The following is a 16,235-nucleotide window of genomic DNA, read 5'->3' on the forward strand; positions in this document are numbered from 1 at the left end:
CAACATAGTTAAAATGGGCTGAGCAGTTCATAAATTCCATAATTTCGGAATCAATAGCAGACTATGGAAAGTAGCATTTATTCAATATCCTTGATATCCATTTTAGTATACATGCACCTGTCGTCACTAGTAAGACAATTCAGTGCACTAGTAGAAACACTAGTAGCATTTATTTTCCACTACCTTATGCCATTTCTGCGCACTAGTATTGTTGGAGAAAGAGTATCTGCCGGAACACGTCACATCATCCGAGACCTTTTACTCACCTATAAATATCCCCCCCTCGAGCCCGTCACTTTGCGCTCACCCTTCATTCCCGCTGCCGACCCTTTGCGTCCCGAGCCAGTTACCGGGAAACTCCTTCCGACTTCCTGCCGCGTTTCTACGGAACGGCAGAAGCAGCAGCCCCCCGTGTACGCAAATAGATGAGTCGGGATTTTTGGGGGCAATCGCTCGGCAGTAAAGGTGATGATGATGAAAGCGGTTACCGGGGGGAGGGAGTCATGTGATCGAGGCATGCGAGTGTGGTAAGGCTGGCAGAGGGCAGGCTGTTAACGCCGACCGGATCGGATCGCAAGCAAATACATGTCCCCCCCACCCCCACCCCAACCGCCCCCCTCCCCACGCCGCCACACTCCTCCAACAGCATGACACGTTATTCATAGCGTGAACTGACTCGGATGGATTAAGTACGTCCAAAATGTAGCAAAACTACAGTCTGAGATTCAGACCGGGGAGTGTGGACCTCCGCCAAGGCCAACGCAGAATTAAAGGGGTATAATGTTAACTCATTCAATGCCATTGACGACTATAGACGTCAAAAATTCATGTGATCTATTTCTATTAGTTTAACATTTTTTCATTTCATTTTATTCTTTATGAAAACCTAGAAATTTTTTTATTGTACATTTATAAGAGATATAAAATTATCATGCGATTAATTACGATTAAACAGTTTTAATATATATATTCTTAATTAGGCCCGTCAGGCAATTAAATTTTTTAATTGTAATTAATCACAAATTTTATATCTGTTCTAAATTTACAATATTTTTTTTCTAGGTTTTCATACTCTTGTTAGCAAAAGTGTAAAAAAAAATGTTAAACTAATAGAAATAGTTTAAATGAATTTTTGGCGTCTATAGCCGTCAATGGCAGTGAATGAGTTAATTTAAAATGAGAATAAATGATCAAAAAATAAATAAATGAATTATGTACAACAGGATGAACTTTTATTTTTCCAACCTCATCTACCAACTAGACAAAGTGCAATTTCTGGAGAAGTTGCGTGGGAATGCTGAATGCTAATAGCTGAATGCTAAACTGAATGCTCGTGAAGGAAATTGAAAGAAAAATGACGTGAAATTTACTCAATTTATTTGACTAAAATACATTTATTAAAAATTAAATGATAATTTATAATAATTTAAAAATTATATTAAAATAAATGTATTACTAAATAATGAAAACGAACCCTATAGTAGTATTTTATTGGTCGTGTTTATTTATTTATTTATTTGTAACATCTGCTTTTCTAATTAAATTCAATTTATAAATGATAATTGCACCTTGTCCCATGTCATAATTCTATTTTTTAGTTCTGTGGCTCATCTTCACATTTTCAGCAAATTGCTCACCAATCCAAACTTACAACCAACAATGACTTCTTTACCTAACGGTCATTTGCATATGTGCTGAATTTAAAAAAAACAAAAATGTCATTGTGCTAAAGGTGACAGGCAGACGAGCCCGCAAGGTGGAAGGAGGCGTGTTCTTTGTGAGTATGACACACGGACGATTGAGAGGTTTTTTTTTTTCCTGCTTTGTCTCTCTCCTCATTTGAACCTCCTCTGCGATGGCTGCATGAGCACACGCACACGCGCCTTCTCAACTAACCAATCACACGAGTCGCGTTCAAGTGAATGAACCCGCTTGTTAAAGGTGTTCAGTTCACCCATCTTTGCATTTTCTGTACCGCTTGTTCTCCAATCTCCGTAGAAGAAATTAAAATGAAGAACAGACTTTGTATTGATACTATTTCATCAATGTTCTAAAAAAAACATTAAAACTTTTATGGTCATTCCGACACGCAGAGTTGGCAGCACATGAAGAAAAATACCGAGACGCAGTCAGCCATAATATTGATACTTGAGCCTTTGGACAATCATAGACAGTCAATATTTTTCTTCCACCCCTGCTAAAAGGGTGAAAAAGTCAAAATGAAATTTAAGATGGACTATATCTGAAGATTTGCTTTACAGTGTTTATCATAACCTCCCTTGTCAACTTTTTTTCTGGTCTTTGAAATGTTGAGTGTTTGAATTTGCCATGTTTTGTCCCCACTGGTGACAAAATGAAGCATGTTGTTAGTGTCAGGTTTATAAAAGTTTGGGATATTTCATTATAGTTTGTTTGTACTTTTGTACTCACGTAAAAATTAATTTGTTTTTTTTTATATAAAAAACTAATTAATTTTAACGTGAGGTTTGTTAGTTTTTTCCCCCCCAAATATGCTTTGTTTTAGTTTTTCTTTTATTAGTTTTTAGCATTACTTTTATTAATATATAGGGTATTTGTAGAGGGCAAGATAAAAAAAATAAAGAAAAGAAGCCGTTTTAAGTCGTTTTTACGTGAGGTTTGTTAGTTTTTTCCTCACATATGCTTTGTTTTAGTTTTTCTTGTATTAGTTTTAGTATTAGTTTTATTAATATATAGGGTAATTGTAGAGGGAAAGATTTAAAAAAAAAAAAAAGAGAAGAAGAAGCCGTTTTAAGTAGCTTTTACGTGAGGTTTGTTAGTTCCCCCCCCCCCCCAAATATTGTTTTAATTTTTCTTTTATTAGTTTTAGTATTAGTTTTATTAATATATAGGGTATTTGTAGAGGGCAAGATTTTAAAAGAAGAAGAAAAGAAGCCGTTTTAAGTCGTTTTTACGTGAGGTTTGTTAGTTTTTTCCTCACATATGCTTTGTTTTTGTTTTTCTTGTATTAGTTTTAGTATTAGTTTTATTAATATATAAGGTAATTGTAGAGGGCAAGATAAAAAAAAAAGAACGAAAAGAAGCCGTTTTAAGTAGTTTTTACGTGAGGTTTGTTAGTTTTTTCCTCACATATGCTTTGTTTTAGTTTTTCTTGTATTAGTTTTAGTATTAGTTTTATTAATATATAGGGTATTTGTAGAGGGCAAGATAAAAAAAGAAAGAAAAGAAGCCGTTTTAAGTCGTTTTTACGTGAGGTTTGTTAGTTTTTTCCTCACATATGCTTTGTTTTAGTTTTTCTTGTATTAGTTTTAGTATTAGTTTTATTAATATATAGGGTAATTGTAGAGGGCAAGATTTTTAAAAAATAAAAAAAAAAGAGAAGAAGAAGCCGTTTTAAGTAGCTTTTACGTGAGGTTTATTAGTTCCCCCCCCCCCCCCCCAAATATTGTTTTAATTTTTCTTTTATTAGTTTTAGTATTAGTTTTATTAATATATAGGGTATTTGTAGAGGGCAAGATTTTAAAAGAAGAAGAAAAGAAGCTGTTTTAAGTAGTTTTTACGTGAGGTTTGTTAGTTTTTTCCTCACATATGCTTTGTTTTTGTTTTTCTTGTATTAGTTTTAGTATTAGTTTTATTAATATATAAGGTAATTGTAGAGGGCAAGATAAAAAAAAAAAGAACGAAAAGAAGCCGTTTTAAGTAGTTTTTACGTGAGGTTTGTTAGTTTTTTCCTCACATATGCTTTGTTTTAGTTTTTCTTGTATTAGTTTTAGTATTAGTTTTATTAATATATAGGGTAATTGTAGAGGGCAAGATTTAAAAAAAAAAAAAAAAGAGAAGAAGAAGCCGTTTTAAGTAGCTTTTACGTGAGGTTTGTTAGTTCCCCCCCCCCCCCCAAATATTGTTTTAACTTATCTTTTATTAGTTTTAGTATTAGTTTTATTAATATATAGGGTATTTGTAGAGGGCAAGATTTTAAAAGAAGAAGAAAAGAAGCCGTTTTAAGTAGTTTTTACGTGAGGTTTGTTAGTTTTTTCCTCACATGTGCTTTGTTTTAGTTTTTCTTGTATTAGTTTTAGTATTAGTTTTATTAATATATAGGGTATTTGTAGAGGGCAAGATTAAAAAAAAGAGAAAAGAAGCCGTTTTAAGTAGTTTTGACGTGAGGTTTGACGTGAGGTTTGTTAGTTTTTTCCTCACATATGCTTTGTTTTAGTTTTTCTTGTATTAGTTTTAGTATTAGTTTTATTAATATATAGGGTAATTGTAGAGGGCAAGATTTAAAAAAAAAGAGAGAAGAAGAAGCCATTTTAAGTATTTTTTACGTGAGGTTTGTTAGTTTTTTCCTCACATATGCTTTGTTTTAGTTTTTCTTGTATTAGTTTTAGTATTAGTTTTATTAATATATAGGGTAATTGTAGAGGGCAAGATTTAAAAAAAAAAAGAGAGAAGAAGAAGCCGTTTTAAGTATTTTTTACGTGAGGTTTGTTAGTTTTTTCCTCACATATGCTTTGTTTTAGTTTTTCTTGTATTAGTTTTAGTATTAGTTTTATTAATATATAGGGTAATTGTAGAGGGCAAGATTTAAAAAAAAAAAGAGACGAAGAAGCCGTTTTAAGTAGCTTTTACGTGAGGTTTGTTAGTTTTCCCCCCAAATATTGTTTTAATTTTTCTTTTATTAGTTTTAGTATTAGTTTTATTAATATATAGGGTAATTGTAGAGGGCAAGATTTAAAAAAAAAAAAAAGAGAGAAGAAGAAGCCATTTTAAGTAGTTTTTACAAGAGGTTTTATTTTTATTTTTATGAAAATACTTTGTTATAGTTTGGTTTTAATAGTTTTAGTAAACAATTTTGTTTTGTCAAGTGCAAGCTAAAAAAGGCCACAAAGTATTGTAGAAGGAAGTAAAGTAAGCTACAATTCTCAAACCACTGTTTGACTTTCTATCATTTGTACGGCCGTACAGCAATACCATAACAAATATACATCTAAAATGAAAGCTCATGTGATATTAATAGACAAAGACAAAAAACAAAGTCACAAATGTTGCCCCAGTTGGAATGCGGCCCATCACCTTACCTCACATACCGGCCACACACGCGGCCACATAAGGCCACGGGTCTGCAATGCCAAGCCGTGCTATTTTATCTGACACGATTATTCGAGCTCACAGATTGAACTGCACCGAACTGAGGCCAATCGTCTCTTTGGTATGCTGGTTTGGTGTGCAACAGTGTTCGCACGATGTTCATTCACACGTCCTCGAATGAACCCCAATGAAATGGTGTTAGGATGATACGCTCTAAAAACAGTTGGGTCAAAAATAACCCAACTATTGGTCAAAAATGGACCGATCCTCTAGTTGGATCGATTTGACCCAACTTTGAGTCTAGAAATGGGTATTTTAGTGTAAAATAACTTGGTTAGATCCTTTACTTGGGTCAAAAAAATTGGGTCAATTTTGTATAAAATTACCCAAATTTTTTGTATCCATAATTGGGTTACTTGTGACTCAACTGTTTTTAGAGTGTAGTGTTTAAACTTGACTAGATTAACTCATTCACTGCCATTGACGGCTATAGACGTCAAAAATTCATTCTAACTATTTATTAGTTTCACATTTTTTCCCCACTTTTGTTAAGAGTATGAAAACCTAAAACATTTTTTTTTACTGTATATTTAGAACAGATATAACATTTGTGATTAATCGTGAGTTAACTAGTGAAGTCATGTGGTTAATTACAATTAAAATTTTAATCGCCTGATGCCCCTAATAAAAAGAAGAAGAAAAGATTATTAAAAATTAGGGGTGTCAGACGATTATTAAATGTTTTAATTGTAACTAGTTAACTCACGATTAATCACAAATTTTATATCTGTTCTAAATGTACACAAAAAAAAAATCTAGGTTTTCATACTCTTTTTAAAAAAAAGTGTGGGGGGGGAAAGTGAAACTAATAGAAATAGTTCAAATGAATTTTTGACGTCTTTGGCCGTCAATGGCAGGGAATGAGTTAAGTTGTAAAAAGACCAGAAACCTAGCTAGGTGACTTCTTCGTACAAGTGATCCCACTGCACCTAACTGGCATGTGCCAAAAAATACATGTAGCATGGCATGTAAGCAACTCCATTATCCAAATACATATTTTTGGATATGACTTTCTCTCCAATTGTCGGTCCCAAAACAGTTTAATCCCTCACTTCCAATCCCTTCCGTTATCTCAAAGCGACATCCCTCTTGGTCTTTGTTTGTTATTTTGCGGCCGCAGCCGAAGCCCGAGAACGCGGTGACGATCGCCGTTTCCACACGGGTTCTGTTCCGAACCGAGCGGGAGCAGAAAGTGTTCGAGCAGCACGGCGTGGAGGAGTACCTGAGATACCAAATCGAGCACGAGAACGAACCCTTCGCCCCTGGGCCCGCTTTCCCCTTCGTCAAGGTTGAAAAGTGTAATTCATCTACACACATACATTGACACATAAAGACAAACATAAAAAAATTTTTTTTCTTCCAATTAAAATCAAAGGGCCTGTTTTTTCAGATGTCTAGTTTGATAGAAACGTGATCTTGTCGATGTCTAAATATGGTCGTCAACAGGCTCTGGAAGCGGTAAACGCTCGTCTGCGCGAGTTGTATCCGCAAAGCGAGGAGCTGTTCGACATCGTGCTGGTGACGTACAACCACGCTCACGTAGGGATCCGCCTCATCAACACCATCAACCATCACAGTAAGCAATTCTTTATATTTCGATTTTGCCTGTTCATTGGGCTGAGAATGAGAGAAGATACAACGTTGCCATTTTGTATTATTGAAACTTGGGAGGTCAAAATGAGTGCGTCAATGCGGAGTTAAATTTAAAGTTCCTTTCACGGCACTAATTTTTTTTAATGCATTTTTTTTAAGTGGCAATGCAGCAGATACGTCCGCGTCAAATTTTAGCAGTAATAAATGGAATAATAATGCATATTTTTGTAGAGATTGGGATCAAGTTGTATTATACGTTAAGTTACTTCATGGTAAAGATTAGATAGCTCTTTATACACTCTAAAAACAGTTGGGTCAAAAGTAACCCAACTACGGGTCAAAAATGGACGATCCTCAACTTTGAATCAAAAAATGGGCCTTTTAATGTAAAACAACTCATAAATATTGGTCAGATATTTTAATTGGGTCAAAAAATTGGGTCATTTTGTATTAAACAAGCCAGAAAGTTGGGTCAAATTGACCCGTAAAGTGGATCAGTCCTTTTTTTTTTTATTATCCATAATTAGGTTTATTTTGAACATTTTTTAGAGTGCATAAAAAGAAAAATGAACTGAGCTGTCACCAACGTCTCACAAATACAAATAGGCCATCTAGTGGCAGAAAAATGAGCTCAGCGCAAATCAATATCACACTCGTTTTTTTGCAGTACAGCACATTTGAACTCAATTTTATAAATTATTATGAAATTGCTGTATGACTAAAAAAATGCAGCCATATTTTTATTAATTTAAAAAATTTTTGCACTTATGTGACATTTAGAACAGATATAAAATGTGCGATTCATTGCGAGTTAACTATTGAAGTCATGAGATTAATTGCGATTAAAAAATGTTAACACCCCTAATTGAAACATTTCTGCAGAGTCAGGATGCCAAAGCGGACGTAAACAACGCGTATTAACAGCTGACTTTTCAAGGATCATTCCCACGCAAATGTCCTCCCCGTCACTAACCACTTCCTGTTTGCATCATCAAACGATATCAGATCCTCCGGGCCTCGGGTTCAAAACCGCGTCCCGCGGGATCCAAGGTTAATCGGCAAAACAAAAAAACACGTCTGAGCGCAGCCGCCCGGATGAGACGGCGTTAGATCTCGCTGGTGGCTCTCTGCGGGAACACTCGCAACAGTTCCGGACCTCTGAGCCCGCCGACAAAAAGCGAAGGCAAAACAAGACCTCTCAGATGTTACGGAGACATGTTGTTGTTGAACAAAACTCTCGCAGAGAGGGTCAGTGATGGGCCACGCGGTCATTAAAAAATGATTAAGACAGGATTCCATTACTGTTTGTTGTGCAGATTTTCTCATAGGAAACTTTTGACACTTTGGGGGGAACAATGTTTTGTTTTTTTCATACTGGGGCTTTTTTGTTTGTTTGTTTTTTGGGCCAGTGGCGTTGACATTGCTAGATATTTGTACACATAAAGTGGACATTCGTCAACCTTAAACATTTCTCGACAATAATATGTTATATGTGACCTCACTAGTCTAAACATGACATTCTGGAATACGATTTATGAAGTAAAATCCAGCCGTTTTGGTCCATCTCAGGGGGCGGCCATTTTGCCAAGATGACATCACAGTTGCTCAGGCAACAACCAATCAGAGCTCAGCTGTTTTCCGAATCTGTGCTGTGATTGGTTGTTACCTAAGACCTGAGCAACACATTGATGTCATCTTCAGTCGACAGCAAGTGACAAAATGGCCGCCCCCTGAGATGGATAAAAACGTTTGGATTTTGCTGTTTAAATAATATTCCACTGATGCAATATTAACCAGAATGCTATATTTAGATGAGTGGGGCTGCATAGCATGTCCAAAAAAAATAATTGAGGGTTGACTTCCCCTTTAACATTTTTTTTTTAGAAGATCCAGGAGTTAAAAATGAAACAAACCAGTAGCAACACTCCTGACCTTTCCTGTTTTTCCTAATCGCTGTATTTCAAATGTCACAATTGAGAAAACCAATTCATACTGAGATATGAGATAAGATCACACAATTGATGGGTACAAAAAGGAATCAAGAGTACAAAAGACTACGGGATGTTTTCCTTGGATGGAATACTAGAAAAAGTTCAAGTACAAAGAGCTGGGGGAATCAAACCCACCAAGCCGCAAATACAAAGCTAAATAAACAATCAGGGAGATGAGATTAACTCATTCACTGCCATTGACGGCTATAGACGTCAAAAATTCATTTGAACTATTTCTATCAGTTTAACATTTTTTTCCCACTTTTGTTAGTATGAAAACCTAGAATTGTTTTATTGTACATTTAGAACACATCTAAAATTAGTAATTAATCAAGAGTTAACTAGTGAAGTCATGTGATTAATTACGATTAAAAATTTCAATCGCCTGATGCCCTAAATTTTTTTAAATCTTTTTTTTTTTTTTTAAATCGCATCAGGTGGTTAAATCCTTTAATTATAATTAATCGCATGACTTCACTAGTTAACTCGCGATTAATCACTTATTTTATATCTGTTCTAAATGTACAATAATTGTTTTTAGGTTTTCATACAAAAGTCAAAAGTGGAAAAAATGTTAAACTACTAGAAATAGTTAAAATGAATTTTTAACGTCTATAGCCGTCAATGGCAGTGAATGAGTTAAGTAGAACCAGTTGGATCACTTGGAGGGTTTTATACTAGAGTTATAACCTATTTGTTGTCTGCTTTTGTCTTTAAAACCACATGGACTGGTTTTAACTTGAACTTAAATGAATCCGGACATAGAACGTACTACACATGCGCATCTTCACTCGCGCAAACTTCAACCCTCAGAAATTATCAAAACAATTGCCACAATATTTTGGATTTTTTTGGCCATTTAGCTTTTGTCTCACCATACAGTGAGCTCATAAGTTTACATACTCGTAGGGTATGTAAAATTTTCAGGCGCCCTGCATGTGGCTTTTGTATGGTTGGAGAAGGAGCTAGCTGGCCAGCTAGCTAACTACAAATTCTAGCTAGCTCGCCTCATGCGGTCTTGAACAAAATGGCCACGTCGCTCATGTTTCTACTCCTGTTGGCGACATGTCACTCTTCTGGGATAAATGTAAAATAAAATAAGAGTGGGAAAAAAATAAATGTGTTGTTCCCAGATCTTTTCATTGAGCGGTTTTGCATGACTGGCGGAAGCAGTCCAATCGGCTATCTCAAGGCCTGGCAAACCAATCTCTATCTGTCCGCCGACGCAGAAAAGGTCCGAGAGGCGCTGGCTGAAGGTGAGCGTCTATTCCATTTCCATTTCCATTTCTTGAAATGACTTTTGTGGCTAAAACAACTGAATTAAAGAGCACTCGATCGACTCTAAATGCAATGTGACATTAGCATCAATTAACATTGATTATTCCTAATCACTCAGTTAGACAACATATTGACATTTGCTATGTTTGGACCCCGAAGGGAGGATTACGCGCAGGACCACATACCTCTCAAGGTGACTCTAACGAGTCGCAGACACGTGCATACGCCGCCGCTAGGCAAAGGAGGAGTCCTTGACATTTTATTTGAAAGGTCTTAATTAGCTTTAAAGCCATCTGTTGAGGATATCACACCGCGAGTGATTTCATTATTGCGTGAATGAGTTATAGGTTGGAAAAATTCAGGAGCGCAATATACTTGTGTGATGTCATCACGCAACCCTAACGCAAAGAATTTTGACAATCCAATTGATGATCAGGTATCGCGGCGGCAACCATGTTCATGCCAGAGAAGCGGACCGAGGTGTCCGAGTCCCAGCTGAGGGTGGCGTTTGATGGCGACGCCGTTCTCTTCTCTGACGAGTCCGAGCGCATTTTTAAGGCGCACGGGCTGGACAAGTTCTTCGAGCACGAGCGGGAAAATGAGGACACGCTGCTGGATCATGTATGTGCTTAATAGAACTAATCCCGTGTGAAATCAATACATTGAATCACAATCTATGCTCATCTCCAAAAGGGTCCATTAAAAGGTTTCTTGGAGGCCCTCGGGAAGCTCCAGAAGAAATTTTACGCTAAAGGCCAGCGCCTGAACTGCCCGATCCGGACCTTCTTAGTGACGGCCCGGAGCGCAGCCAGCTCCGGCATCCGAGCCCTGAAGACCCTCAGGGCCTGGGGGCTGGAGATCGACGAGGCCTTGTTCCTGGCGGGGGCGCCCAAGGGCCCCATGCTGGAGAAGATCAGACCTCACATCTACTTTGACGACCAGATGTTTCACGTGGAGGGCGCGGCCGAGATGGGCACCGTCGCGGCCCACGTGCCGTACGGTATCGCGCAGAAGCACAACGTCAGGCAAAACTCCGGTGTGGGGAAGTAGACAAGAGGCGTGGAAATGAACTTTGACATTCAAAAGTCTGTTCCAATACTTTTGTAACTTAGAAAATGGTCTTATCCTTAAGCTATTTTTTTGTTGTTGTTGCTTTCAAGCCACGACTACAACACAAAGTCAACAACCAAGCGACAGGAATCAAATAAGCCATCAGTACAACATGGAGATATGAAAAGGTCAAAGGTCATTGCAGTAACAGTATTTCTTTGACATATGGTGGCATCTTGGTGTCAAGGGAACATGTTGAAGCAAATTCATGACAATAATGGAAAGAGCATAGGGAGGTGTTCCGTTTGCAGAAGAATAGTGCCACCTAGTGGCTTTTTAGAGGTACTGATGGAATTGGAATTGCAGCGGGGTCGTCTGAACTTTTGGGGCATTTGACTTTGGAGGTTCCACTGCAGATATATTTCACGTTAGGAAGAGTCCTAGCTTTTCACATTTGGTGCCTTTGAGTCATTAAACACACCGCTTGCAGCATTACTTAGAGCAACACACGCTTGGCCCTAAAATCTAGAATGTACAAAAATAAATGTAAAACTACTGGTAATGGGACTCCGCCATTTATTTTGGAGCATCACAGATTTAAATATAATAATCTACATCCTTGAATATGGTCAAGATATTTTATTTCGATAAAAACAGTAAACACACACAGTGACACCCCCCCCCCCATAGTCATGTGTCTCCCATAAAAAAAAAAAAAAGGTTAAGATGTTAAAAATTGTTTGTACCTTGCTTAAAAATGACCACTGCACGCTCAAGCAATTTGGAAAATTCAATGGTAAAAAAAAAAGAAAAGAAAAGGAAATAAGAAAAAAGTATTGTTGGTATTTTCCAAATCCATAAGCTAAGTCGAATTAATGTATATTCTCCACATAGGAAAATGAAAACAACACAAAAGCATGAATGGTTTTAGCAGCTTTAGGCAAGTGTATTTTTTAATAGAAAATTTCAATATATACATGAATTATAAATAAAGATGTTTAAAAAAAATCTATTGCATTTGTCATTAATTGTATTATGTCGTCAAGTACTCCCAGCCGTGTAATTTTAATAAATAAAATCTCAGTGCAACCATAAAAATTAAATAAATAAAAAGTCCCCAAATACTTGTGTACTGTACAAAATTAAATTGAAACAGGCTCCCAAATAATAATAAAAAAAATTAAAAAAAGGTACAATAGCATCATCACTACCACCATCCACCATAGGGTGGCAGCACTGCAATGCAAATATGCAATAGAAGCTGACGGCCTCCATCCCAGACTTTATTCATTATTTAGCATGAAAGCAGGTTGACTTTTTTAGTCTTCCCCATTGTGTTCCCCTTATCTTTTCACAACAGACACTCAGCCCGCTTCTCCATTGAGCTCCGCCTGTGATTTATGTGTTCATAATATCCCCGGCTGTAATTGATCCTCCAGCAGAATTCAGCCGATATAAAGCCAGAAAGCGCCCGGCGGTCATCTACCTAGCGCCTTAGTGCTAAGAAGCACACGAAAAGATAAATGTGGCCGGATGGCGTGGAGCCAGCTGGCTATCTTTGCAAAAGAGAGAGCTCCTCTAATGACACACATGCGGGGCGACCTTGCCAAGCGTACGCATCAACAGACAATATCCATCAGCTAGAAGGGATCATGAAGCAAAGGACGACCGCTTTGTGCTTCATTATGCCCGGAAAGGTGCCTGGGGGAGGTATCCCGGCATGCCTTGACTGTGGGACGCCACCAGATACAAAAGGCAATGTGAATCAACTGAACTGTGACGGCCAGCCACTTGAGTGGCACAAACACATAAAACGGTGGGTGACGGTCATTCTCGTATGAGCTGTCAGATTTGACCTATGCCTACTATAGATGGAGGGATGTATAGGGCAGCCTTGAACAGCTCCAGGAAACAAGACAACATAACGGCTGAAGTAAGAGGAAATGACAGACAGATGGTGGGCAAAGCAGAAATGAGCCCATAAAGATGTCATTCATAAGCACATGAGGCTGCTTTAACTCATTCCCTGCCATTGACGTCAAAAATTCATTTGAACTATTTCTATTAGTTTAACATTTTTTCCACTTTTGTTAACAAGAGTAAGAAAACCTAGTCTTTTTTTTATTGTACATTTAGAACAGATATTAAATGTATGATAAATCGTGAGTTAACTATTGAAGTCATGCGATTAATTACAATTGAAAATTAAGAGTTAACTCACAATTAATCACACATTTTATATCTGTTCTAAATGTACAATAAAAAAAATCTAGGTTTTCATACTCTTGTTAACAAAGGTGATTAATTACAATTAAAAAAATTAATCGCCTGATGCCCCTAATAAAAAAAGAAGAAAAGATTATTAAAAATTAGGGGTGTCAGACGATTAAAATGTTTAATTGTAACTAGTTAACTCACGATTAATCACACATTTTATATCTGTTCTAAATGTACAATAAAAAAAAAATCTAGGTTTTCATACTCTTGTTAACAAAGGTGATTAATTACAATTAAAAAAATTAATCGTCTGATGCCCCTAATAAAAAAAAGAAGAAAAGATTATTAAAAATTAGGGGTGTCAGACGATTAAAATGTTTAATTGTAACTAGTTAACTCACGATTAATCGCACATTTTATATCTGTTCTAAATGTACAATAAAAAAAATCTAGGTTTTCATACTCTTGTTAACAAAAGTGATTAATTACAATTAAAAAATGTAATCGCCTGATGCCCCTAATAAAAAAAAGAAAAGATTATTAAAAATTAGGGGTGTCAGATGATTAAAATGTTTAATTGTAACTAGTTAACTCACGATTAATCACACATTTTATATCTGTTCTAAATGTACAATAAAAAAAACCTAGGTTTTCATACTCGTTAACAAAAGTGATTAATTACAATTAAAAAAATTAATCGTCTGATGCCCCTAATAAAAAAAAGAAGAAAAGATTATTAAAAATTAGGGGTGTCAGACGATTAAAATGTTTAATTGTAGCTAGTTAACTCACGATTAATCACACATTTTATATCTGTTCTAAATGTACAATAAAAAAAAAATCTAGGTTTTCATACTCTTGTTAACAAAAGTGATTCATTACAATTAAAAAAATTAATCGTCTGATGCCCCTAATAAAAAAAAGAAGAAAAGATTATTAAAAATTAGGGGTGTCAGACGATTAAAATGTTTAATTGTAACTAGTCAACTCACGATTAATCACACATTTTATATCTGTTCTAAATGTACAATAAAAAAAAATCTAGGTTTTCATACTCTTGTTAACAAAAGTGATTCATTACAATTAAAAAAATTAATCGTCTGATGCCCCTAATAAAAAAAAGAAGAAAAGATTATTAAAAATTAGGGGTGTCAGACGATTAAAATGTTTAATTGTAACTAGTTAACTCACGATTAATCACACATTTTGTTCTAAATGTACAATAAAAAAATTATAGGTTTTCATACTCCTGTTAACAAAAGTGGAAAAAAATGTTAAACCAATAGGAAGAGTTCAAATTAATTTTTGACGTCTATAACCGTCAATGGCAGTGAATGAGTTAAAAAAGCAGCAGCAACAATCCATTTTCTAAGCGAGATTTTGCTGAAAACAAAAAAGCCATTATATTTGAGCGTAGCAGTAGTAGCAGTCTCATTATTAGAGCATATATAATATATATATAATTAATCACATCTTCAAACTTTGATTAATCATGATTAATTGCTTAATTAAAAAGGCTTTTTTTCCATCAACAATTTCTGCCCGCGAACTTTAAAGAGCACCAGTTACATGCTAATTCTTTCGACCTTCAATGTTATGAGGACGTCTTCGACATTTGATGATCCACTGCACGTGCTCATCTTTTTTTCTAATCATTTAATGACTTGCATGATTTAAAATGGGGAAAAAAATGGCCCTAATAGTTTGACACAAACATGTATTAAATGCTCTTAATGAAGGTAGTTAATTTTTATTGCTCAAACATATATATATATATATATATATTGTTTGACAGATTGAGATATCATCTGGGGAGAACTTATTTTTTAGTTTTGTTAATATCTTGCACAAGTTTGAAAAGTGTGTTTTTACAGACGTGTGCTCTCTGATAAAGTTCTGATTATGTTACTGCTAACCAACAACGCAGTCCCTTTTTTGGAAAAGTTGTATCAAAAGCTCCGAATTCAGCAGGTAGATAATCGTAAGACTGCCCATTAGGAAATCCATTTTCACCAGCAACACGCTAAGACTTGTGTTTCCATGGATACCTGATCCAGGTCGGGAGAAAGAGGTGGCGGCAAATGTAGCCGACAGTGAAAAAGTGTCATGAGAGCGATGAGATACCATCCGAGGTGGCAAAGAGGCAAGCAGGAAGGACGATAAGAGCAAGGACACGCTGCCAGAAGAGCATTTGTGATTTACAATAGATGTTCACAAGAGCCCGCGAGGCAATTTCCACATACAAAACGGGTCAGAACAGATGTGTCACGTTCGCCGACCCCGACATTCAGTCGAAGGTGGTGGCAAGCAGGAAGAAGCGGGATGTATTTAATAATGAAAAATATGGGGGGTGGGGGGGGATTAAAAGTATGGATCAAGGATTCAATAAATAAATAAATAAGGCTCCAGGGATGCATTTCAAGTTTTAAGTTTTAAGTCAAATACTAGTTGGTTATTTCAACCATAAAAAGTAATTTAAATAAAATCAGATCAAGGATTTTTTAACATTAACTCATTCACTGCCATTGACGGCTTTAGACGTCAAAAATTCATTTGAACCATTTCTGTTAGCTTAACATTTTTTACATTTTTTTCCACTTTTAACAAGAGTATAAAAAACTTTAAATTAAATTTAGAACAGATATAACATTTTTGATGAATCGTGAGTTAACTATTGAAGTAATGTGATTGATTACAATTTTGACGACCTAATTTCTAATAATCTTTTCTTTTCTTTTTTTAAATAATCTTTTTTTCAAAAAACAAATTTTTAATAATCTTTTCATTTTCAAAATAATATTTTTTCAATAAAAGAAAACATTATTAAAATTAGGGCGTCAAAATGTTTTATTGTAATCATTCGCATGACTTCAATAGTTCGCTCATGATTAATCACAAATTTTATACCTGGTCTAAATGTACAATATATATTTTTTCTTACTCTTGTTAACAAAAGTGTGTGTGGGGGGGGGGATCTTA

At 35.7% G+C, this 16,235-nt stretch overlaps 1 protein-coding gene and 1 long non-coding RNA gene across 5 annotated transcripts in view; one reads left to right on the forward strand and one right to left on the reverse strand.

The window, feature by feature from the left end:
- The window catches only part of LOC144037689 (uncharacterized), a 10,109-nt gene extending 9,634 nt beyond the window's left edge, over window positions 1-475 (reverse strand). The window contains exon 1 of the long non-coding RNA XR_013289016.1: window positions 308-475. This is a non-coding gene — a long non-coding RNA (uncharacterized LOC144037689). The remainder of the gene's footprint in view (window positions 1-307) is intronic.
- The window catches only part of nt5c1aa (5'-nucleotidase, cytosolic IAa), a 13,081-nt gene extending 1,106 nt beyond the window's left edge, over window positions 1-11,975 (forward strand). Inside the window, exons 2-7 of one of the 4 annotated variants that reach the window (XM_077549347.1) lie at window positions 1,733-1,777; window positions 6,248-6,415; window positions 6,574-6,703; window positions 9,845-9,967; window positions 10,426-10,610; window positions 10,683-11,975. In XM_077549347.1, the coding sequence (XP_077405473.1) occupies window positions 1,733-1,777; window positions 6,248-6,415; window positions 6,574-6,703; window positions 9,845-9,967; window positions 10,426-10,610; window positions 10,683-11,039 (1,008 nt within the window). In that variant the 3' untranslated portion in view covers window positions 11,040-11,975. The remainder of the gene's footprint in view (window positions 1-1,732; window positions 1,778-6,247; window positions 6,416-6,573; window positions 6,704-9,844; window positions 9,968-10,425; window positions 10,611-10,682) is intronic. The other 3 variants (XM_077549349.1, XM_077549348.1, XM_077549350.1) reach the window with 3 other exon arrangements.
- The last annotated feature ends 4,260 nt before the right edge of the window (window positions 11,976-16,235 follow it).

The sequence above is a fragment of the Vanacampus margaritifer genome, chromosome 17 (genome assembly GCF_051991255.1).
Source record: "Vanacampus margaritifer isolate UIUO_Vmar chromosome 17, RoL_Vmar_1.0, whole genome shotgun sequence".
NCBI lineage: Eukaryota > Metazoa > Chordata > Actinopteri > Syngnathiformes > Syngnathidae > Vanacampus > Vanacampus margaritifer.